General features: G+C 41.8%; 1 protein-coding gene across 2 annotated transcripts in view; it reads left to right on the plus strand.

The window, feature by feature from the left end:
* The first annotated feature begins 21,084 nt into the window (after positions 1 to 21,084).
* edil3a (EGF-like repeats and discoidin I-like domains 3a) overlaps positions 21,085 to 26,017 on the plus strand; it is a 136,153-nt gene continuing 131,220 nt past the window's right edge. For both annotated transcript variants that reach the window (XM_034091213.1, XM_034091214.1), the window contains exon 1: positions 21,085 to 21,450. In XM_034091213.1, the coding sequence (XP_033947104.1) occupies positions 21,387 to 21,450 (64 nt within the window). In that variant the 5' untranslated portion in view covers positions 21,085 to 21,386. The remainder of the gene's footprint in view (positions 21,451 to 26,017) is intronic.

A 26,017-nucleotide genomic window follows, 5' to 3' on the forward strand; every position in this document is an offset into this window, starting at 1 on the left:
CCTCTAAATATCATGGACCATCGGTGGCTTCTGAGATTACTGCACAACTCTGAACCAAATGTGGATCACCATATGGTTGCTTATTTAAATATGAACAAAATCATGCTTTGTGTTAAGGCTCAGTTTTTTCCTATATTTGGAGATTAAGAATACCAACATTCTTTAAAGATTAAACCATGAAACACCTTCGTCTGGCTTTACTATGTACCCTATATGCTGTTGGTCTAGGTATAATTCCTGAGATGACCTTGAAAAACTCTATTGCTTACAACAATGCACTCGACTTGAAATATAAGGCTATACAATATTTTGAAATAACTTTAAAATAATTATACATTCCTTCAGTATCTTAAAATGAGATACATTTCGTACAAATATTAAGTATTTCTCAAGCTTCCAGCTATATAAGAGGGATCTTCAAAACAAAACTAATATTGGTAGTGCTTAGAAGTTCAAACAACTTTAATGAACATGTACAAGAAATGTCTCTGTTTTTAGAATTTCACCATAAGATATTGTTAAAGGCTTTTTATCATTTCAACATAAACGTTCCTTTCACTTTGTCATACTCCTTTAAACTTGTATTGTACTTATACTGACCCATATGCTATGGCATTGTTTACATTCAAATTAAGTTTATGCAAATGTTTTTACTTATCTGGTGTGAACTGCCTACAAACTGTCTAGTTTTCTCAACTAAATCACAACCTGAGACTAAGTGAAGAGACTTAATTTAGTTCCTAAATTATCTCTATCACTAGCTCACACAGCCCCAACAGGCACAACTGGCACCTGGCTTAATATAAATTGAATTACAAAAATCTCTTTCAACAGTGCTTTAACAGAAATATTGAGAGGCATATGCATTACTGAACAAGCTGGGTTCCAACCCCTGAATTGTCTGGCCACTTTTTCCAATTTGTCTAGCTAAAAAACTCTCAGGTAAAGAAACAACCGAGCCATGAGGCACAACGTGTATGAGACTGCTGCTGGAGACTTATCAATCTGTGTCGGAGACAGAAAATGGGTGCTGGATATTTCAACATGCTCTGCGGTGATGTGACATTATGCAGGTAGCAGAGTCCCTGGAAATGAGCCACCCATACTGAAGATGAAGTGGACAGGAAAGCACCCGTTTCCAGGGCTTGAAATGGCACTCAGTCACGAGTGCCACTTCATTCCTTGACGAGCATTCTTGAAGCTGTATTCTACCAGATCCGATGGTGAGTTTGGATTGAAGTAGACACCAGAATGTATTATCCAATTAATGAGGTACTCAAACATGGCTGCTCATTCATTCCACTGAAAGCTGTTCACATGCAGCATACACCAACAAAAGAAATCTCTAATTTGTTCATATAAATGTTGGATTGATACAGCTTTTTGCAGATTTTAAATTAGTTTGACCTAATTGTTGAAATTGTTGTGCCATTGTTTGGTTGTGTGTGATGCTTAGAAAGTGTTTTAATTTATGTAATTGCTGTGCAGTGTGCATACATCCTAGCCTGGATGGCTCAATCATTCAAAGAAACAAAGAGAGAACACAGACCTAATTTGTACAAAATACTTAGCGAAAACAAGTTCACTCGATAATACTCATATCAAGTAAAACGGTTGACTTATGAGCAAAACACTGAAACCAAATTAAAGCATTACGTTATTAAGTCTCTATCAACATAATGATTTCCTATATGGCTAAGAGGCAACAGAACCATATAATAACATTTGGGTTCATTTTGAATGAGCATATTTTGTTTTACTCGCTGATAGAAAATCACCTGATACACCAGGTGGGAAAACATCAGAAAAGAATAAAGAGAGTAAGTGAACCGTCGACACTAATCTTTCAATGCATCTATTCATTTTCACATCGGATGAACTTTCTATCTTTCGCCCTAAGAAGCATCATAAACAGAATTCAGTGTGACCCTTAGGTCTGACAGGTGGATGATATCTGATACGATTCCATCTTTTTTTTTAAGTACCACATGTTCATGTTCTGTGTGACCTACAACAGATCCAGGAACATCGCTCCTGGGTGACAATTCCTAGGAAAAACGAAAACACTTGAAAGAAAGACGGTGACAGATGCTCTGACGGAAACGAAGGAGAGAGGGCTCAAGTGTCAAGACATGTTCATATGTGCGTACTGTGTTGTTGGCAGTGGAGCCGGAAGATCTGTCAAACTAAAATCTACACAGCAGAAAAGAAAGGCTGGATTATATTAACCAAGATTATTGGCGAGATTTAAAAAATGTGCTTTGTATTGGACAAAACTGGGCATTCAAGAAGAGGTTGAGAGGCAACAGAAACAGAAAGGTTACTCATTAGTTGTGTTGAAAGTGATTGGTTGTGTGTTCAACTGGGAATTCTATATTTCAACAACAATAAAAAAGCGTTTGGGAATAGGACTGATTCTCTGAAGTAAAGCAGTGTTGTGCAGTCCAAACGGCTGCCATTAAAACGTCCCTTTATCCCAGATTTATTTTATATTTTTTACATTATAAAATATGTTATGAACTCATGATAAATGATCCCCATTGTTCCTCCCTTTAATTTCCCGCCCTATAAAATATTCCTCTTATGAGTGTTATGTTGCTGTGCCAAGGCCACACCCTTCCTCGCCTTGTCTTAAAAGTTCACACGCACACACACACACACACACACACACACACACACACACACACACACACACACACACACACACACACACACACACACACGTCAGCACCACATCTGACACCAAAATCAAAAACCTTGTAAAATCCCAAAAGCAAGAAGATTCACACTTGCATGGATAACAGCTGTAATTCCTCAGATAGTAGAGGAAACATTTGGGAAGAGTTACTCCCTAATGTCTGTGTTCAAGAGCGCTGCCAAAACTTCATGAGAAAAACAAGCGAGAGAAGAAGCCTCTGTAGTTTAGTTGAATGCGCTTTTCCTTTTTTTTTCATGTCATTGGTTCTCAATGGGTTTGTCATTCCACATAACAGTATATGAGTGCTTCTAAACACTAGTCTTTATTATCTTGTTGTTTAGTTTTCTTTCATTTTAATACATCTGAACATGTGATTAGTGAGCTTTTTATATCTTTTCAGGAAAACATGTAAAAGCCAGCAAGGACATAAAGTGGATTGAATTTCAGACTTTCTTCTTTTTTGTGTCACCGTGAAAGCAGAACAATATATCAATATATATATTGCTATGTCCAATCAACTGCATTACATTTGACAACACATCTTTGTTTTTTATTATGAATTAATTTGTACGACCAAATAATAAACACATTTTTTTTCGATATTGTCATGATCAATCAATCAATGTTTATTTATATAGCCCAATATCACAAATGTTACATTTGTCTCAGTGGTCTTCACAGTGTGTACAGAATATCAGTATGACAATACGACACCCTCTGTCCTTAGACCCTCACATCGTACAAGGAAACACTTCCGAAGAAAACCCAGTTTAAAGGGAAAAATGGGAGAAACCTCAGGGAGAGCAACAGAGGAGGGATCCCTCTCCCAGGACGGACAGACGTGCAATAGATGCCGTGAGTGTAAATCGAAAAGATAATACCTTTACAACATAGGTAGACCAAATGTTTGGAAATGCATGTGTCTATAATGGAAGATGAATCCACGAGGATGTCAGCAATCTTGTGGGAGCCATCAGGGAAGTAGTATGGTGAGAGTCAGGCAGGACCGCAGAGACAGGTTCAGCCACGACTCGAAGTCCAGGACTCAGATCCAGTGCTCAGGATAGAGGATGCAGGACACACGACCACAGCAACAGGATGAGCCTCGACTCAAGTTCCCGGCATAGATATGGACACAAAAAAGAGATTTGGGGGAAGCTGGGTTAATCGGAACATGAGAGTACACAGGTACAAACAGACAGAAAGACGGAGTAAGGTGCCCCCCCCCCAACAGTCCAAGCCTATAGCAGCTAAACTAACGTGTCTACATACATGCACTCCCTTAGGATAGGTTGAGGGAAAAGGGTAGCAAGTAAGAAGTAGGAAACAGAGGTGGAGAGGCACATGCAGGGAGAGAGGTCCCCACTGGAACCTGAATTGGTTAGAGGTAAGGAGTAGGTCTGTGGCTACGTTCCACACTCCCCGGCCGGGCTAGGCCTTCTCTGCAACCTGTTACCCTCTAATAGAACCTCGAGAGGTCAGAGAGGGGAAAGGTTTTGGATAAAGTTTTAAATATAAGATCTAAGTTTTTAGGATTTAAGTGAAAGAGTAAGAACTAAAATGTATAGGTGAAGAGGCACAACGTATCTACGTCAATGCACTCTTATTAGATTATTTTATCACTATAAGTTTTATCAAAAAGGAAGGTCTTAAGCGTACTCTTAAAAACAGATAGGCTGTCTGCCGCCCGAACACAACACATGATAAACTGTATATACTAGCTTTTTTTGGGATACTTTTCCATTTGGGATAATAACATTAAATACGTGGAAACCCCTCCTGAGAGCCCTCTTTGAAGCCTTTCCGTTTTCACCAGCGTACATTTTGGGACACATGATCAAGCTGGAGGTACAACTTTGGTGGTAGAGTTGATTCCCTCGCTCGCTTTGTTTGTACTCGGAGCTCGTCCTGATTACACAGTCAAAATGATTGCAATTTGGCAAGCATGCTTAACTGAAATGACTTCAGATGTTCATGAGTTTCATGCGGAGATAAATAAAATCTTCTCTCATTTTTGGGGATTAGGCCGAGAGGTGTGGTCCAAGAAGGAAGTCACAGATTGATTATTCATCAGGAATATCATCAGGCTGCCAAAAAGCTCTGACTTTATCTTCAAACATCAACATAACCTGAGATGCACTCTTGTACAGTTTGGGAAACTCCCTCATTCTTTGCCAGAGACCCGCTAGGATAGTGGATTGTATTTCATTTTGGTATGAAAAATATGCGTGGGATTATATTATTATATAATTATATTTTTCCTTACAATCCATTGGCTCTTTTTTGCATTTATGTTGGTCTGCTCAGTGGTTTTATGGTTTTGTGGCTATCAAAAAGAAAAAGGATACTTAATCCACTCAGACAAAAAACTGAAGAGGCACTTGAAAGAAATCCATAAAAATGTTCTTTGTTTTTTGTAGTGTTTCCATTTAATTATACACTACAATGTTCATTATAACTGCGACACTCAGAGTTTATTATCCGGGCTTTGGCTTGATAGACGTTCTCTTGACGTCAGATTCAGATCAAAGCACCTTATTTGTCACCCTGATCATTTGTTGACCCAGAACTGACATTTTAACGATTCACTGCTTGTGTACTGTCTGGGTTTGTGTGTGCATGTGTTTGCACCTTTCTAACTGATGACAGTCAGATACAATATGTAAATTCGCGAAATATCAACCGGAGAAGAACTGTAACGCACATGTGTGTAATCATCTGGGGTAAAGATGCCGAGCAAAACAACTGAAAGGCATTTTTCTGTTTATCTCAAACACACCCTCAATATACATATTTTCTTTACATATAGGGATAGGAACTCTGGAGAGACTTTTAAGCTGCTTTAAGCTTCTCTTGTGCCAAATTGGAACAACTTTTATTCACAGTAGTTCTGTGTGAATAAATCATAAGATTAGAGTCTGGATGCTGATATTAATTTAAATATGTCGCCTATATTGAACATGCAGATTAAGTTGAGTCTTAACTTATATCTTTGCATACTGTGGACAAGTCATTTTAAATACATCTTCTTACATCAAAACAAGCCTGTGATTTTAAAATGATAAAAAATGTATTTATATTTGTCGTCATGTTTGCAACTAGTTTGCCTCTGTTTCTTTGACCTTTCACTTTGTGTCGAGCTGAGACAAACTGAACTGTATCCAAAGATAATAGTCTTTGTATTGCATGTATAGCATATTAAGAAGTCTCCTTATCTGCTATAGGAGAGCGGATTTCGTGCTGCCAGTTCTACCAGCAGTGAGCTAATTACCCCACACTGTCCTCAATTCCCAAGCTGTTTTCCCAGATCTCCAAGGGAGAAGAAACACGTTTTTTGGGGGCTTATGCAGATCAAAGATGACTCTTGAATTGCAATGGAAAAATGTCAAGTGTACTGCTTTGTAAAGAGAGGGATGAGAATATTGAAAATCCTCCTTTGCTTAGCAGAGTTTCTCACTGCCTGACTCAGGCGCAGTCAAGACAATCCCTAGCACACCCTATGAATTATTTACATATTCCAGCAGGGGTGCATAAACAATACGGTTATATGCCTGGCTGAGTGAGAATGGACGCAAACATGCCCTGACAGCTATCATATTGCAGTGCTCAGCCTCGGACCATGTGTTGGTGGAAGAATCCATGTAGCAAAGGGAGACAGTATCTGCAAGCAGGGTCGAATTATTGATCGGAACCCAGGGACCAATGGTGGTGTCGTGTCAGTGGCCCTCCCAGCCTCGCTTAACTTATTGATCACTTAATAGTTTTTGCCAAGGCAGTCAATATTGATGCAGGGATTGATCTTTAACATTTACCTTAGTCTCTACAAATTAACCTGCATAGTGCATCATGTCAACAAATAGCATTTTTGATTGATTTCAACCCAAATGTTTTTATCTTTTTGGCTAGCATTACAAAGTATAAATAAATCAATATAAAACATGGATTTGTTCTGGTTGATTGCCGACCATGAAAAGAAGATGCTGGTCTTCAGGGCAATGTTGTCTATTAATATCAGTTAAAGGACTGTCTATGTAGAATACTAATACAAGGACATCGGATTGTCAAACATACCCTTACGCCTGTTTCAATTATAAATGAGCTACTTATGCATGTCAAAAGATGAAATAACCTTGGAGGGTTCCCTTTCTTTTCTGTCTTCTCTGATACATTTTTCAAAACACCTGTAATCACAGCTTCATTTCTATGAAGTTGACCATGACATATACTCTTTGTATTGCAATTTAATGACATAGTGTACAATAGACTTTGAGCTTCTCAAATGAAATGAAGAGAATAAGCTCATCTAAACATAACATCCTCCCGCAAATAATTGAACAATTCAATTACATTAACAGCGAAACTGTCATTTAGTCATTGGTGACATTTGCTGTCATACCCATTTTTCAACAACTTCCTGGAGGTATTTAATAAACTAGCTCAGGAAAAAAAGAGTTCTCACACGGGAATAGGTAAACACTGCGATACTGTTTGCTCTCTATAAGTAGAAGCTTGGTGTAAAGTGTCACCTCTTGTTTCTCTCTTTTGTCTTCTTCTTCTCCACCCACAGAGTGACTGCACGCTGTGGCCTCAGATATATCATCATTGTGTCTGGGCAGTGCAGAGGGAAAAAAACGGATTCATGAGTGCTTTATGAGGCAAAGAAACTTGTCAAACGTTTAAAATATAATTTGAAATTAATGACTTAATTCCCACAGACCAAACTGGTACTCCGGAAAGAGCTCTGGGGAACTTTACCAGCAATACAGTGTGTTTAAGAGTTGATGGCTTTGGAATCTACCAACATCTTTAAGTTTATAGGACTATATTGGTCATTTAATCTTTATTGACACATACATTTTATTACATTAACATGTCAAAATTACAACTCATCGTTTAAGGTGGATTAATGTAGAACTCCCTCCCCCATTTCCCTGTTTCAGTTACGCTAGCGGACTTCTGGCGATAACTTCATGTTTAGCATTGAGCTTTCGAGAGTGCAATTCATCTTTTAATCTTTGCAAAAAACTTGAGGACATTGCTGTATGTATGTGAATACATTTTAAATAGATAGTTTAATAATGATTTAAGTGGTTAACAATGTACGTGACATACTTTAGTTTATGCATCCTTTGCAGTATTTAACAATCATTGTATTATTCTAGTCAAACTGCCATAAAACAGAATATAGAGTTGACTAGTATTATGTCCTTTTTATGACACCTTAAATACTATACTACAAACAAACACTGTGACAAGCAAATAATCCACACACAGACACGCTAACGCAAAAGCAATAAACACACAAACACACATTTATGTGATTCCTAAATGCCTTTTGTGTGCGGCTTGATAACATTTGAGACCCTGTGGGTGTCAGTAAATACTTTCTATGGCTCCACTGGAACATAAGACTTAAGTAGCCTCAGTAAATGGTTTTATAAGCCGTTCACTGAAGCATGATGTCTCCTTACCTGAAAGTCTTTATCCCTCACACACCACCACTGTTACAATTTATTTTCAGGCAATTGTACCACAGACCGATTCCCTTGATTGATTCTATTGCCCCGTCTAAAATGAGCCCTCACTCTTCAAAGAGAAAGAGTCACCCAAGTGTTCATGTGCTTTAGACATGGGCTAACAGCAAACCTCTAGGAACTCTCACATTAGGAAAATACAAATGAAAGCCACATTCTTTGTAACTGAATCTTTTGACTGATATTTCTGGTTGGGGCTGAATAGATTTGAAGAGGTTTGTCTAGACTGAGGTTTGTGCAGGGGGCAAACAGTGGGTAGCTACCACTGCTTATTGCTGAAAATAAAAACTTCAAAGACGATTTATCATCATTGCAGTGAAGATATTGTAACAAATACTGCATTTAATCACTTTGGTCAGGAAGGGTTAGGGTAACCAGTAATGCTAAAGTTTTCTTCATATCCCTACAAAACAAGGTTACTCTTTTAATCAGTCTTCCTCTTGGCCAATGTTATACTTTTTAGATGGCGTTTTGCAGAGGAGCGACTTCACAAAACATTGGGGGTTTTGGGTGCTGGGTGTCATGTGTTTACCTAAGTCTTTGAAGATTTTGGTGGATGGGAAGTCTTCCACTCCCATAATAAATCCTGCTGTTTCATGCAGGTGGACATCATATTGATCGATGCATAAGAAATGAAGTCCTTTGAAGACATTTGCTTCTGTTGGTATGTAGAGTTGTGCTGTGGGAAATAAGTTGCAAAGGTCTTGAGGAAGAAGATCAAGAACAATCCTCAGTGTCAGGGCAGCCCCTCCCTACAGGCCAATCACGCAGACTGCGCGGGGCCTCACCTCGCGGAGGGGGCCTCAGCTTGCGGAGGGGGCCTCAGCTTGCGGAGGGTGCTTCATTTTGCAGAAGGAGCCTCATCTGAAGCGCAAATGCGGCGCACCTACAATGTACGCGCGCCACTAGCACCCCCCGCTCGCGACACAGAGGGCCTCATCATATAACTTTGCGTGGGGCCACAAGTTGGCCAGGGGCGGCCCTGCTCAGTGTGACCATGCATTTGTTTTCTCGCTACTGCCTGCTTTGTGTGTTTAGAACTGCAGTGTTCACACAAGCAGGCTTTGAAGTGCTCAGCGAAGGGTTGAGTGTCATCTCTATAAATTGTTCTCAAGTCCCAAGCCTCAGACAGTGAACTAAATATTTGCTCAATTTGTGAGAAAAAACAGCTACGTCTTTTATTTGCAAGCTGTTAAAACACTGGTCTTGATCTCGGCAATCTGAAAGTGTCAATTCTTGAGGGACACATTTATATAAACTTTAACCCAAACTGAATCCAGACGATCTGAATAAACAAACTGTCTTTAATTAAAAACTGTTGAAAGCCCAACAAGACATTTGAGTCTGTGAAAATAACACGCTGCGTAGTCCTCTTGTTTTGTGTAAACGGTGGAGTTCAGTTAAAAGGGCCTTGCTGAGCCTAGAAAAATAACATTTGATTGTTTAAACATTTGTTTTCACTTCCCAAATGTTGGATATTTTCTTTTCTTCAGCTATCCTCATGCCTGTCTAAAATGACATTTATGTTAGACACTGACTGATACTATCCTGAATTTAAGATTAAGATAGAGTGATTGCATGCCATTTAAGAAGTATTTATAGGAATACTTGCACACTACTCATTAAGTCTCCTCTGACAGATGTGAAATTAACTCAAAAAGCTAATTAAACAGCTATGAGAAGAGAAGTTTAGACAGTGTGAAAACCCATGTCAATCATTCAGTATAACCCAATATATCGCTTTATTATGTATTCAGCGCAAACTGACAAAAACGCTGTAGAGTGGAACGTCAGCGGACCATATCTGACTACACAGCAAACCCAGCCAAATATTATGATTTCCAACCGTAGTTTAAATAAGAAATGCAAGTTTGTGAATGTGGGGGCTCAGGCCAGTGTTTCAGTCAACCAACAGATTGCTGCCCTGGCTGTATTCAGTGGAAACAGATGGTAGTGGCTTCACAGTGGCAGATCATCGTTATTATCGTCATGCAGTGGGGGCGAGTTATGGAAAATGCTCCTTGTTAGGAAATGTATCATGGTTTCTCCCTCAGGAAAACTAAAAGCAATGGGTTCCTTTGTTAAAGTGCAAAGAAATAGGAATACATTTGATGTGAATGCAATATCTTGGCAGTTGTTTTTCCCCTATCTCTTTTTCTATTCATTGATTGAGATAAAATACTCAGTGTTTTTTTTAGCACTTTTACACTTTGCCTGATTTTTAACGGCAGAGTGCCAGAATGCTCAGAGTAGTTTTATATTGAACATGGCAATCATTGCTCAATCACAATCTCATTTTGGTGCATTTGTATTGTTAGCACTCAGTTCATTTGCTGCATAACAAAAGTATAATAGTAATCAGACTGACAAAGAGAGGGAAAGCATGAGCTACAGTAGTGTCAGTGGTATTAACAGCCTGGGACTAACAGAAGAGGGACGAGAGGAATATAGAAGCCTGCTGTGGGAACACATAACTCCGCTGCAAGAGGAAGGGAAAAGAAGATACAATGCAATATTCTCTTTGGAATTAATTCACTGTCTCTTCTCCAAGAGCATCTAATTTAGTGTTGCTTGCCTTCCTTACTGTCTCAATCTGCCCCGCGCTCTCTCTGTCTCTCCCACTCTCTTCATCCATCTCCTTTACTCTCTCGCTGTTTCCATCCTGCTCTGTGCCCCCCCTTCTAACCACCAACTCTTTTCCCTTGGCTGTATCTCGTTCTCTTTCTGTGCCTTAGGCCTTTGTTAGACTGTCTTTGTGGCGAGAGCAGAGAGAAAGAGGGAGGCCTTGGACACAACTCAAGCAATCTGATTGGGAAGGAGAGCACGAGAACCTGGAGACATGGGAGATGAGAGAGTGAACCGGTGGATATGAAAAACCTCTTCTCCCCCCTGTGAGAGACCAACCCAGTCTCATAAAAAAACTGTGTAATAACTACGTTGGTCCACAACGTAGGACGTAGTATTTCTACAAAAACGCCTCTGAAATTGAAAGATCCCTACGTTTTTTTTCACCATTCATTCCAATGGCTGGCGTCGATGTGACGTGATCTTCACATTTCTCCCTGCAGAAAAAAAAAAATATGGTCGAACTTCGTTTTATTCTCGGTGTAAAATGCCTATTTTAAAATGCGTTTTGATGTCATTTGATGCGAGAAATATGAGTTGTTATTTCAGATTATGTGTGCAGTGGATGTACATGATCTTTAGTTTGCTAGTTATTACGAGGATTACTTCAGGAAATTGTGTCGATACAACGTTTTCATTGTTACCAAGGTGGTTGCTAGTGCTGCTATCGATATTATTTCTGTTATGTTGTGTAACTGTTTAATGGTGTAATCTTTATTGCTACCCCCTTCCCCGTCAATGTATAGTGTTGGTCCACAGCGCAAACGTATTAGTTTAACAAAATCCGCATCTAAAATTGTGGCATAGATACGTTATTTTCCCCTGTGCAATTCCAGTCTCACATCTCACATCACATCGTCATAAACAAATACCATCCATCCATCCATCTTCTCCCGCTTATCCGTGGTCAGGTCGCGGGGGTAGCAGTTCCAGCAGAGAGCCCCAAACTTTCTTTTCCCTGCCGACATCAACCAGCTCTGACTGGGGGATCCCAAGGCGCTCCCAGGCCAGCGAAGAGATATAATCCCTCCACCTGGTCCTAGGTCTACCTCTTGGTCTCTTCCCAGCTGGACGTGCCTGGAACACCTCCCTAGGGAGGCGCCCAGGTGGCATCCTAACTAGGTGCCCGAACCACCTCAACTGGCTTCTTTCGACGCGAAGGAGGAGCGGCTCAACTCCGAGTCCCTCCCTGATGACCGAACTTCTCACCTTATCTCTAAGGGAGACACCAGCCACCCGGCGGAGGAAACCCATCTCGGCCGCTTGTATCCGCGATCTCGTTCTTTCGGTCATGACCCATCCTTCATGACCATAGGTGAGGGTAGGAACGAAAATGGCCCGGTAGACAGAGAGCTTTGCCTTCTGGCTCAGCTCCCTTTTCGTCACAACGGTGCGGTAAAGCGACTGCAATACCGCTCCCGCTGCTCCGATTCTCCGGCCCATCTCACACTCCATTGTTCCCTCACTCGAGAACAAGACCCCGAGATACTTGAACTCCTTCACTTGGGGTAAGGACTCATTCCCTACTTGGAGTGGACAGTCCATCGGTTTCCTGCTGAGAACCATGGCCTCAGATTTGGAGGTGCTGATCCTCATCCCAGCCGCTTCACACTCGGTTGCGAACCGATCCAGTGAGTGCTGAAGGTTTGGCAAACAGGATTGGTGACAAACCGAGGACCCGGACACAGCTCTCGCTTTGGGAGTACAGAGATTGGATGGCCCTGAGTAGAGACCCCCTCACCCCATACTCCTGCAGCACCTCCCACAGTAACTCCCTGGGAACCCGGTCATACGCCTTCTCCAAGTCTACAAAACACATGTAGACCGGATAAGCATACTCCCAGGCCCCCTCCAGGATCCTTGCGAGAGTAAAAAGCTGATCCGTCGTTCCACGACCAGGACGGAATCCGCATTGTTCCTCCTCAATCTGAGGTTCGACAATCGGCCTGACCCTCCTTTCAAGTACCTTGGAGTAAACTTTCCCGGGGAGGCTGAGTAGTGTGATGCCTCTGTAATTGGCACACACCCTCTGATCCCCCTTTTTGAAAAGGGGGACCACCACCCCGGTCTGCCACTCCTTCGGTACTGTTTCCGACTTCCACGCAACGTTTATGAGACGTGTCAACCATGACAGTCCCTCAACACCCAGAGCCTTCAGCATTTCCGGGCGGATCTCATCCACCCCCGGGGCTTTGCCACTGTGGAGTTGTTTGACGACCTCAGTGACCTCTCCCCGGGAGATTGGTGTTGATCCCCCGTCATACTCCAGCTCTGCCTCTAACATAGAGGGCGGAGTTGTCGGGTTCAGGAGTTCCTCAAAGTGTTCCTTCCAACGCCCCAACACTCCATCAGTTGAGGTCAACAACGTCCCATCCTTACTGTACACAGCTTGGATGGTTTCCTGCTTCCCCCTCCTGAGGTGTCGGACAGTTTTCCAGAACAACTTTGGTGCCGCCCGAAAGTCCTTCTCCAAACTTCTCCCACACCCGCTGCTTTGCCTCGGCCACGGATGAGGCTGCTGCCCTTCAGGCCTGTCGGTACCTTGCAACTGCCTCGGGAGTCCCCCGGGATAACAAATCCCTGAAGGCCTCCTTCTTCAGTCGGACGGCTTCCCTGACCACCGGTGTCCACCAGGAGGTTCGAGGGTTACCGCCCCTTGAGGCACCTAGGACCTTGAGACCACAGCTCCCCACCGCGGCTTCGGCAATAGAGGCTTTGAACACCGACCACTCTGGTTCAATGTCCCCAACCTCCACAGGAATGCCCGAAAAGCTCCGCCGGAGGTGTGAGTTGAAGGCCTCCTGAACTTGGGCCTCCTCCAGACGTTCCCAGTTCACCCGAACTACACGTTTGGGCTTACCAGGTCTATCCAGAGGCTTCCCCCGCCACTCGACCCAACTCACCACCAGATGGTGTTGACAACTCCGCCCCTCTCTTTACCCGAGTGTCCAAAACATACGGCCTCAGGTCCGATGATACGATAACGAAATCGATCATGGACCTTCTGCCTAGGGTGCTCTGGTACCACGTACACTTATGAGCATCCTTATGTTCGAACATGGTGTTTGTTATGGCCAATCCATGACTAGCACAGAAGTCCAGTAACAAACCACCACTCCGGTTTAGATCAGGGGGGCCGTTCCTCCCAATCACGCCCCTCCAAGTGTCTCCATCATTGCCCACATGTGCGTTGAAGTCTCCCAGCAAGACTAAGGAGTCCCCTTCAGGAGCCCCATACAGGACTCTTTCCAGGGTCTCCAAGAAGGCTGAATACTCTGAACTGCTGTTGGGTGCATAAGCACACACAACAGTCAGAGTTTTCCCCCCCATAACCCGCAGGCGTAGGGAGGCGACCCTCTCGTCCACTGGGGTAAACTCCAACAACGAAGCACCTAACCGGGGACTTGTGAGTATCCCCACACCCGCCCGGCGCCTCACAACTTGAGCAACTCCGGAGAAGAATAGAGTCCAACCCCTATCCAGAAGTAAGGTTCCAGAGCCGACGCTGTGCGTAGAGGTGAGCCCAACCAGATCCAACTGGTACCGCTCCACCTCCCGCACAAGCTCCGGCTCCTTCCCCCCCAGAGAGGTGACGTTCCACGTCGCCAAAGCCAGCTTCTGCCGCCCGGGTCTGGTCCGTCGAGACCCTCCGCTTTCACTGCCACCCTTCTGGCAGCGCACCCGACCCCATTGATGTTTCCCGTAGGTGGTGGGCCCGCAGGACGGAGAAGCGGAGGTGTTGCCCATGTAGCCTTTTCGGGCTGGGCCCGGCCGGGCTCCGTGGCAAGCCCGGCCACCAGACGCTCGCCGACGAGTCCTCCTTCTGGGCCTGGCTCCAGAAGGGGACCCCGGGCTTCCTCCGGGCCGGGTATCCTCACTTCCTGTGTCGTCTTTCATGAGGTCTTTTGAACCAATCTTAGTCTGGCCCCTTGCCTGAGACCAATTTGCCATGGGAGACCCTACCAGGAACACAAGGTTCCAGACAACACAGCCCCCAGGTTCATCAGGGCACACAAACCTCTCTACCACGGTAAGGTGCTGGTTCTTCAGAGAGGATAAACAAATACCGAAAACACTTTATTCCGAGTGTGCTTGCTTTTCTCTTTGGAGGTCATCACATAACGGCATTGTAATACACGGTTCGGCTGCATTAAATATTACATATCTGCCGTAGTTCTCTATTTATAGAGCCCTGATGAGAAGACTTCTAGACAAACATGAGGAACTGCCGCCAACACTGGAAACGTGACGTGGATCATAAATATATCAGCCATTAAACAACATCTTACATTTCTTTTCACACAATGCGTCTCCTTGCAGTATCAACACTAATTCGGCTGACTTTTATATTTGATCCAATTGGTAGATAGGCTGTATTTACACCATAAAGATGCACAGCTGATATAAAGGGACACCTAGTGGTTAAAGCATGTTATTGAATTTCATTATTTTTATTATTAGATATGAATAGGATCCCTATAAAGTATATTCATTACTCGTTATTCTCTACTAATAGTTAATTAAAGACTGTATATAATGACTATTTTGCACATCCCTTTCAAGATTTCAAGATTTTCTAAGGTTTATTGACATATCATATTCACAAACGGTGTAGTTATGCAATGCATGAAACACTTTGTGTATATCTCCAGCAATGTTAACTATGTTGAAGCACTTATTTTAACTGATATTATACATATGTATTATACTCTTATATAAGATGTATGTAAATAGTATAAGAAATGTGCGGAATACGACAGTTTAATGGTGGAGGTATACACACATATTGATAGTCTTGTAATGCACTGTTGAGGAACCTGCGACCAAAGTTTTTCATCTCCGGCCTTGTCAGGTATTGAACAATCAATAAATAAAGAACACAGAATTATTAAATATAAAACACAGAATTTGTGTGATTATACTAAATGATTTGCAAATAAACACCACTGCATATTTACAACTGTTACACATGCTGATGTAACGCAAATGTTTCCAACTTGGGATCAATAAATATATTATCTTAAGATGATCGATGGCTACTGCCATATTTGCAAAATGTGCCTCTGAACCTTGACAAGTGCATGTTTCAGGCTCATCAATTACCAACAGGAGGGGTCACAAACATAAGACCAGCTGTTAAATAAAGCTCTTCTGACCTTAGCTGGCATGTGGGTATATAGTAACGCTGCCCATTATGGGCACAAGCAATTTTCACCCATTTATTAATTATATGTTTTAAATGTGAGTGTTTCCTATCCCCTAAACCTCCAGGGATGTACACAGTTTAATACTGGCAACTTCTTATGGGAAATACGAAAACGTCTTTTAAAACTACAACTCCCAGTAGAGACATGCCATAGCACATGTTGCGAAACACAATAGCCAGCATGTGTAGTTCTGGGGACGGGGTGGGGGAGGGGGGGACGCGGTGGACCCGTTCAAATCCAGTTTTGGACAGTCTGCCGTGGTTCCATCCCATTTCAAGTGCTGTTCGACGCTCGGCACACTCTCCAATCACAGAGCTTGAGGACTATCACAGGGTTTGTCAAGCGAAGCGGAGAGAATACTTACTTCCGGGTGTAATATTCTGTAAAGCAAATGAGCTGCTCCGACCCTCGGTCCTGACGGACTCCAACTTGTGTTTATTAATCAAACAAATAAATAAACACAAGGCTAATGATGTATTATTGTTGAGTAAATGGAGAATTGCACAGGGGAAAATAACGTATCTATGCCACAATCTTAGATGCGGATGAGACTGGGTTGGAGAGACAGAGGGAATGAGAAAGGAGAGGGAGCTTACTGATAGAAACACAGACAGGCAAGTAAGAAAAAGTGATTATCCCCTTATCCACTGTTTTAAAGAGGTTAACCTCATTAAAAGGGTGGTTATGAAAACGCTGAGGGCACGAAAGATAATAAAGCCTTATGCCAATGGTCCATTCTCAGACTGAATTCATAGATTCTTTACCCATTAAGTTTTTTTATTAGACTTCTGCATCCTTAAGGTTCTTCAGCCCCCCTTGTCCGTTTGGATGAAAGGATGCACTCTACGTACGTGCCCTTCAAGGTGCATATTAATGCTGGAAAAGAAATGGCAGACACTCCTCTCAAACTCTGTAACTCTAGAAATGAAAACATGCACTTGCTTTTAGAGGCTGAAATAAAACAAAAACGCAGTAAATGAGTAAAATATGAGAAGGTCACTGTGTTTTCCAGCCCGTTGCTCTAAATGGGTCCCCGTGGCCTAAATGAGGATGGATGTGAGCTGAACAGGATTCACTGGTCTGAGCTCAGCCTCTCGACAAGGGCAAAGGAGACAACAATTGAGTTTGAGGGACTGGCTTTGGCAAGATTTAGATACACTAGTGTGGAGGATGCACAGAATACAGTTATAGGATGGATCTGTGTTAGTGTGAAGACATGGTGAAGAATGTGAGGAGGTGGAGGGGGATGTATTTAGTGTACAGACTTACTAGCAAGCCTCTGTGAATCCTCTCTGATCATCTCTCTGTTGTTTGTTCTTTCTCTCTGTCTCTGCGGCACATACAACTGAAGCCTAATGAGGATGTGTGTGTCTGTTGTACGGTTGTAACACACTACCAAGTCAAACAAAGAATACAAAAGCATTATGTTTAGCTTTTTATATAGTAAATTCCTAACTCCAGACCAAATGTAATACCACTGAAACAATGTGAGGTGCTGTGATTGTAGGAATAGAGGACGGCGTCTCATTAAGATGATAGCAGACTTTACTGGAGAAACTGCAGATGATTTATAGGTCTTCTTGACCAAGTGCATACAGTTATAGGTCTCTGTCTACATTAAACCATGGGACACCTGATATCTTCCATTATTCATGACAAGGAGCTTGGAAACACTTCAAGGTCAGACTGATAACTATGGGATGTTCGGTGATGGCATCAGCTTAAAGTCTGAGTCTGGTCCTAAGCGCTAAGTTGTGCAGATTTGTTCTCTAAAATGTGTAGAAAAATAGAAGTATGGAATTAAACAGGATCATGATGTCCCTTACAAATGATGCATTCACCATAATGACCAATTACTGCGCCTCAGTAAATGTCACCTGATGACTACTATCCAAAACGGCATGTTCCTGGCTTGCAGGAGGAAACCATTAAAAAAACAATAAAAACTTAAAACTCTCTCATACTTTGGCCAAATATATAGTTTAGTAATTAACATGGAGCACACCTGAGGACCCCTAATCATAGTCCTCACCATGGGTTCATCAGTGTGAAATCACCAAGGTGTTATTGTTAGACTTGTTTCACCTCAAGTTTCATCAGAATCCAATCAGTGGCAGAAATAACAAGGCACATGAATCAGTGTGGTGCCACCAGTGTGCTAAACACTCTAATTTAGGAAATGCCACAGCTCGGTGAGATACAGTGGGGCAAAAAAGTATTTAGTCAGCCACCAATTGTGCAAGTTCTCCCACTTAAAAAGATGAGAGAGGCCTGTAATGTTCATCCTAGGTACACTTCAACTATGAGAGACAAAATGAGAAAAAAATCCAGAAAATCACATTGTCTGATTTTTAAAGAATTTATTTGCAAATTATGGTGGAAAATAAGTATTTGGTCAATAACAAAAGTTCATCTCAATACTTTGTTATATACCCTTTGTTGGCAATGACAGAGGTCAAACGTTTTCTGTAAGTCTTCACAAGGTTTTCACACACTGTTGCTGGTATTTTTGGCCCATTCCTCCATGCAGATCTCCTCTAGAGCAGTGATGTTTTGGGGCTGTCGCTGGGCAACACAGACTTTCAACTCCCTCCAAAGATTTTCTATGGGGTTGAGATCTGGAGACTGGCTAGGCCACTCCAGGACCTTGAAATGTTTCTTACGAAGTCACTCCTTCGTTGCCCGGGTGGTGTGTTTGGGATCATTGTCATGCTGAAAGACCCAGCCACGTTTCATCTTCAATGCCCTTGCTGATGGAAGGAGGTTGTCACTCAAAATCTCACGATACATGGCCCCTTTCATTCTTTCCTTTACACGGATCAGTCGTCCTGGTCCCTTTGCAGAAAAACAGCCCCAAAGCATGATGTTTCCACACACATGTTTCACAGTAGGTATGGTGTTCTTTGGATGAAACTCAGCATTCTTTCTCCTCCTAACACGTCTAGTTGAGTTTTGACCAAAAAGTTCTATTTTGGTTTCATCTGACCATATGACATTCTCCCAATCCTCTTCTGGATCATCTAAATGCTCTCTAGCAAACTTCAGACGGGCCTGGACATGTACTGGCTTAAGCAGGGGGGCACGTCTGGCACTGCAGGATTTGAGTCCCTGGCGGCGTAGTGTGTTGCTGATGGTAGCCTTTGTTACTTTGGTCCCAGCTCTCTGCAGGTCATTAACTAGGTCCCCCCGTGTGGTTCTGGGATTTTTGCTCACCGTTCTTGTGATCATTTTGACTCCACGTGGTGAGATCTTGCGTGGAGCCCCAGATCGAGGGAGATTATCAGTGGTCTTGTATGTCTTCCATTTTCTAATAATTGCTCCCACAGTTGATTTCTTTACACCAAGCTGCTTACCTATTGCAGATTCAGTCTTCCCAGCCTGGTGCAGGTCTACCATTTTGTTTCTGGTGTCCTTTGACAGCTCTTTGGTCTTGGCCATAGTGGAGTTTGGAGTGTGACTGTTTGAGGTTGTGGACAGGTGTATTTTATACTGATAACGAGATCAAACAAGTGCCATTAATACAGTTAACGAGTGGAGGACAGAGGAGGCTCTTAAAGAAGAAGTTACAGGTCTGTGAGAGCCAGACATCTTGTTTGTTTGTAGGTGACCAAATACTTATTTTACAGAGGAATTTACCAATTAATTCATTAAAAATCCTACAATGTGATTTCCTGGATCCTTTCCCCCCATTCTGTCTCTCATAGTTGAAGTGTACCTGGGATGAAAATTACAGGCCTCTCTCATCTTTTTAAGTGGGAGAACTTGCACAATTGGTGGCTGACTAAATACTTTTTTGCCCCACTGTATCTACAGCAGTTGACATTGTAGTTTCATCAGTGCCTTGTCAATGGTACCTGAATGAATGGATGGATGGATGAAACACAAAGCTGGTTATTAGTTTTAACCTTTCAGTGAGATTATCAGATGAGATGCTGAATTGACCTTTTAACTGAACGGTAAAGTGTAGACCATGACTACATCGGTGCCGCTGTCTTTCACAGAGTTATTAAAAGCATGTTGAAGTTTTGACACTATCTGTTTCAGTAACCATCACAACAGACAATGTAATAATGTGATAAGGAACTCAATGTTATACTGACAGCTGTCCTAATGTGACCTAAAACGTAATGAATTTGCATTACAGAAAGGCCCAATTTAATATTTTGGATGGTAATACATGTTCAACATCGGCTACTGATGATTTCCAGAGAGGAGGTACTTGAAAAAGCTATCCAACTTCCTCAGGCTTGAAAGGAAAGTCATGCAGTGGAGAGGAAGAGGTTCAAGGAAAGGCAAAGGAGGCTGATTATACACAATTTAAAGTCCAAACCCCGGAATACTTTTTGGAAGTGCTCTTCAGTAGGGGAGGGAGCAGGAAGAGATCTCCATCAGCGAGACAGCGCCCCAGTCGGTTTACCGTGACGGACCGTGAAGCGCACATCCTCCGGTGAGACAAACGGACTGTCCTTGAAGCTGCGTCAAAATCCACCGACTAGACAGGAAGTTAGGTGTTTGTACCTTCAAACAAAAGCTAAACTTCAAAAAATGAAATAACTATTTAGTCCTCGCCAGATGGCTTTATAAGTGGCAGTATTTACAAAAAAAGATTGCTCACCATAAAGCTTTATAAATAGCAGTATTTTCCAAAAAAGATATTCATTAAACATAGGCTATCTACTGAAACACGACTGCGCACAAATAATGAATATCCTTTATTGCAATACATGCAGTTAAACGTCTTGTCTGTTATACTTTTCTAGTCATTTTAATTATATTTTACACTGTAATCTCTAGCCTATGTTTGTTAATGTGTAAAGCTGAGACAAACGTGTTTTGTAATATTGGGATATCTGGGCTTTAAATACATTTTGATATTATTTGATTTAAACCACATATCGGCATTATTGGGAAGCCAAAGCAGTATATTTCAAACATTAATTGATTTATTTCCTGCTTTTATTTTGGTAGCCTGGCGGAAAACCGGATATACGAAGCTCGTGCAGGCTTGACAGCAGTTGTCCGGCAGCACTGAGCGCACACGCCGCTCTCGACATCGCACCACTGCGGTAGGAGCGGGGAGGCAGCAGCACAGGGGGACCCGGCGGACACCCTCCACTTGTTCCTGCACGAAAACAAATCCAGGTGGTCTCTCTGCCGACTTTAACACAGAGGAGGACTTTACCTGAGATGACATAGCGAGCAACAGCTCCCAGGGCAAACCCACAGCCCAGCGAGAGCGAAGGAGGGAGAACTTTTGGCTGTTGCTGTTGTATTTACCACACCTGCGTAACCTTGGAAGTCAGACCTGTCTATTGCGAGAGGATGGGACCGCTTCTCCTCGCCATCGCCCTGTGTTTGGGCACCGCTGTCCCGCAGCATGTGAACGGTGAGTGGAAAAGTGACATTGTCGTTGTCAAACATATTTTACAAGGATAGCTCTAGTGTGTGAGTACATCAAACTGTCCACCAGCGATTAAAACATCTTCAAATATCAAAAGTGACTATGTGAAATTAGTATTTAAATGAGGAAACCCACGGATAGTGTGGTGTAATGTGTTGTTTGCGGAATGCAAGCAGCCTGTCAGCACGGTTTGGCAACAGACCACTATCGCGTGTATTCTGTGCAAAATTGTTGCTAATTTGTTATAGCCTACTTTACGTTTAAGCAACACTTGTTTGAGTACATGAAACATATGGTGGATTTTTATTTTATTCTAACGTTTTTCTCCGTGATAGGGACGACATCAGTTCTTACAGCAGGCGCACATTGTAATCAGAAATGTGCACCGCTCCTGTATTTAATGCGCCCTCACAGTGATAATCTTCAACTGTTTTCCTCGCTCCTCCGTGATGCTTCCAGAGGATAATAAAAAGAAGCTGTGCATCCTGACTTAGCCCGGGTTGGTTAAGATAGAAAGGACGTCACTTTTCCAACTGAAGTAATAAGAAAAGATAAATGGAAAGATTCCTCCAATGTGGGCTTTAGACAGACGCTATCACTTAGAGGAGATATAGGAGAGCCTCCGATGTTCGTTACATCATGGCACCACTTGACTAGGATGACATCAGGAGAAGGTCAGTTGTGCATTATTAAGTCTAATGTAGAGTTTTGACAAAACTGTCAGGTGGCTCAAAGCACAGCGACATTATTGTTAAAGGCTTATATTCACCTTGCCCACTGATCAGCATTCAAACTATTCCCATCCCTCCTCCTTCGCCCTTCTGGTTTCTGGTGATAGGAATATTTAAGATGTGTATACTTCCCATGAACAGTGCATAACACTACCTGTGGGATTAGTGTAAAGAAATCAGTGTAGCCCTTATGGAAGTAGGTCATGCCATCCGTCCTGTCTCTATTCATTTAGCCACATGCTCGCCTCAGGAGTCACATGCATGTCAGACAGACCTCAGTCTCCCCACCAGGAGTGTGCCTTAAGCAGAGTTTCTAAGGCTCCTTAAGCATCGCAGTGTCAACTCAGAATCAGCTGCTAGAAGATATTATACTCCCCGCTAGGCTGGCATAATGAAAGCCGAGGTAAAACAGAGAGCTTTGGTGCCGTGGGTCGACTTGTTTTAAGGCTCAGTGAGTTAAAAATACACCCTGCACTTGTCCCTCAAGTAATCATATCCTGGTTAAATTTGTTGTATTATAAAGGGATTTTTCTCCATCTGTTTCTTAACTGAGTACAGCTGTTTTTAGGAGAAGATGGGGTTATATGTAGGGTGCTAACATATATTTTGATCTGTTTTTGAGCATCCTTATAACTATCCTTATCACGTTGGCAGCTATTTTAGCAGCACAATTGTTCTTATTCAAACCGAAAGAGAGATAGACTGGACACACAGGAATCAAAAGGTCCAACAGCATTGAAATCCCCATCATAAATAATGCATATAGTGATGATTAGATTTATTGGCAGAAGCTCTTTGCCGTGCCTCGTTGCTGAAAAGTAGCAGGTGTCTTCAGCAACAGCTGCTAACACACAATCTATTGAGAATGTCACAGGGTGCCTCTGTCCACTGAAACAAATTGATGGGGTAGAAACATTCGCCTTCAGGTAAAACAGGCTGCATTGTTCCAAGTCAGTGTGCAATACATCACTTCCTCTGGTTGGTTACTGGTGCTGACTCTCACACATTGTTTGGGATTCAGCCTGTCCGCCTGAACAAAGCACATGACTGCACCACTGGGCTCTCTAAGATGCTTTTGTGCCTGTATTAATGCATTTTATGCATCTTAATTTGAGTCTCAGTCTTGTTATAATGGCTGCACAAGTATAGTCTTTTAGGCAAATGGACAGCCATCTGGAGGGGGTAATGGGACTGCATGCTATTGGGGAATCATGATTAGTGTTAATATTGTTGGTCACTGTTCATTTCGCTCAAAGATTGAACTCGCTAAACACAATTGAATGAGTTTAATTGTTCAGTTGGTCAAACACAAAGCACTGATGTCGAAACGTTGTGATTTCTAGAATAAATGGGTTTAGATTGGATCTTTAGTTTCTTGTCCTGCTAACAAACTGCACATTTTCGACACTTTATAATTTGTGCTATAGCATTAATGACATATTGTACATTTGGATGAACAAAAGAACCAACTGCAAATTCGATATGTAAACTAACTAATTTACATTTTCCATGCACACTGGGCTATAATTATTATTATTATTATTATTATTATTATCAGCGATCAATACATTATATAATATATTGATCGCTGCAGATATATGACCTCAGATATGTAAACAAATGGCTGCAGCAGTACAGTATTGGCAAGAGCTGAAGCAATTAGCTGATGAATGATCAAACAACAGAAAATGAGATAGATTTCTCTCACTGTTACATTACGAATCAGTTTTGCATTTGCTGAAGGTGTTTTTCTTTTATAGATCACACCCATTGTCTGATCTGTTCAACCAAATCATAATAATATCATAATATATTCATCATATGTGTCATACTTAACACATTTCCCAAACATTTGCTGGTGAAAGCTTCTCAAATGTGATAATTGACTGCTTTTTCATCAATCTAAGTACACAGTTTTATATTCTATCTTTGCGACATTTCACATTTTTCTTTTAGATCAAACATTTAATCAAGAATATAAGTCCTGAAAAATGCATTTTATAAATATATTTCTAACCCTTAGGATATTTAATGAATTAAACAATTCAGTTAGTTTTTGAATTGTGCTTGGTTTACTTTAACGTGGACCTATCATGCTATATTTGAACAATATATTGTAGGGCCATACCTATATAAAACATGTCTGTGAAGTTTTTTTTCAAAATACCAAACAGATCATGCATTTTAGCCATGCCTCATTTCGCTCTATTTGCTCTTTCCAGCCCTGCCTACAGTAGGGGACAGACCTCACAGCCCACATGATCTGCTTATGTGTGCCATATACCTCACCATATTTATGAGGGGATACTTCTTCTTCTTCTTCTTCTTCTTCTTCTTCTTCTTCTTCTTCTTCTTCTTCTTCTTCTTCTTCTTCTTCTTCTTCTTATTCTTCTTCTTCTTCTTCTTCTTCTTCTTCTTCTTCTTCTTCTTCTTCTTCTTCTTCTTCTTCTTCTTCTTCTTCTTCTTCGTCCCCTTTCAATTAAACACTTTTATGTCTGCTTTCCACTGTGCAGAAACAAAGGGCTTTTGCTATGATGAGAATACTAATGGAAATGCTTTCCCGAAATGCATGCAGAATATAAAAGTCTATCTAAACATTCATTACATTTACTAGCCACTGAAGGTTATGGTAGATGTACAGGTGACTTTAACAACAATGCCTTGCAAAAATGCCCTTCACGGTTTTAAATGGCACAGTCTTCAATCAGTCGAGAGAGGTCAGACCTCTGTCAGATCAGCAGACACGATAAGCAAAGGACTGAAAGCAACTCATTGGAAGACAACCTACACACAAGGAAATTACACATGGGATATCACAACATGGGAATCAATCTTTCCACAAAGCCTCCTCCTGTTGCTGTTTTCATTTCATTTCATTTCAAACCTTTATTTAACCAGATTGGTCCCATTGAGATCATAGATCTCTTTTTCAAGGGAGACCTGCAGCATATAGGTTCCACATGAAACATAAAACAACAATGGCTTTAATGTTTTAACAATGGCTTCTGACTTAGTGGTTTTTTTCATGTTGACGGGACATGATTGGGTTATTAATTGTCACTGCAGACGTTCTTTAATCCCATTAATAGTCAAAGGAGAGTTAATTTGTCTCCCATGTCGACATTTTAATGGATTTTGATTCTATTTGTCTTTGCTGTCTTGTCCTGCCTACATTTTTTTACTTGACTTATTGGGAGGGTATGAGAGAGACAGTTACAGAGGTTTCAAGGACACACACTAAGAACATGGTCCTGAGATAAGAATGGGCAGCACAAAGGTAAAATACGTTTTTTGAGTCATTACATACTTGTATAATCTTTCAGACAGAAACTACTTGATCGTTTTGTGTGACTAATCATGATGATCTAACTTAGCTCAAATACTGGTGTAGACGAGGTACTGTGGTTTTGGGCCAATTTTAGATTTTCTAGGTGAATTGAGGCTTAATAACTCTTCATTTTGTCAGACATTGAAAACTAAATAAGATATACGGTACGTCCACACAGCAGCTTTTCAAAAATCTTGAAAATCTTGGAGCTGGGCGTGTCTGACAGCTTGGGGATTTTTTGCGAGCAATGCGACCAACAACCAATCACATGAATCTCCCGCCCCCGACATACAAAGCAAAAAACCCCGGGGATTTTATGCGAGCAATATATATATATATATAAACTCCCCAAACAGGCGAAAACCTACCAGTTTCACCCACTGTCTCTGCCACCTCCCTCCATGCCTGGTTCCTCCGGTTTGTATCCCGTTAATAGTTCTGGTCGTAAAGAACCGGGTGATTTGCTTTTGTAATTTCTCGTTTGGAATATGAG

The sequence above is a fragment of the Pseudochaenichthys georgianus genome, chromosome 9, assembly GCF_902827115.2.
Source record: "Pseudochaenichthys georgianus chromosome 9, fPseGeo1.2, whole genome shotgun sequence".
NCBI lineage: Eukaryota > Metazoa > Chordata > Actinopteri > Perciformes > Channichthyidae > Pseudochaenichthys > Pseudochaenichthys georgianus.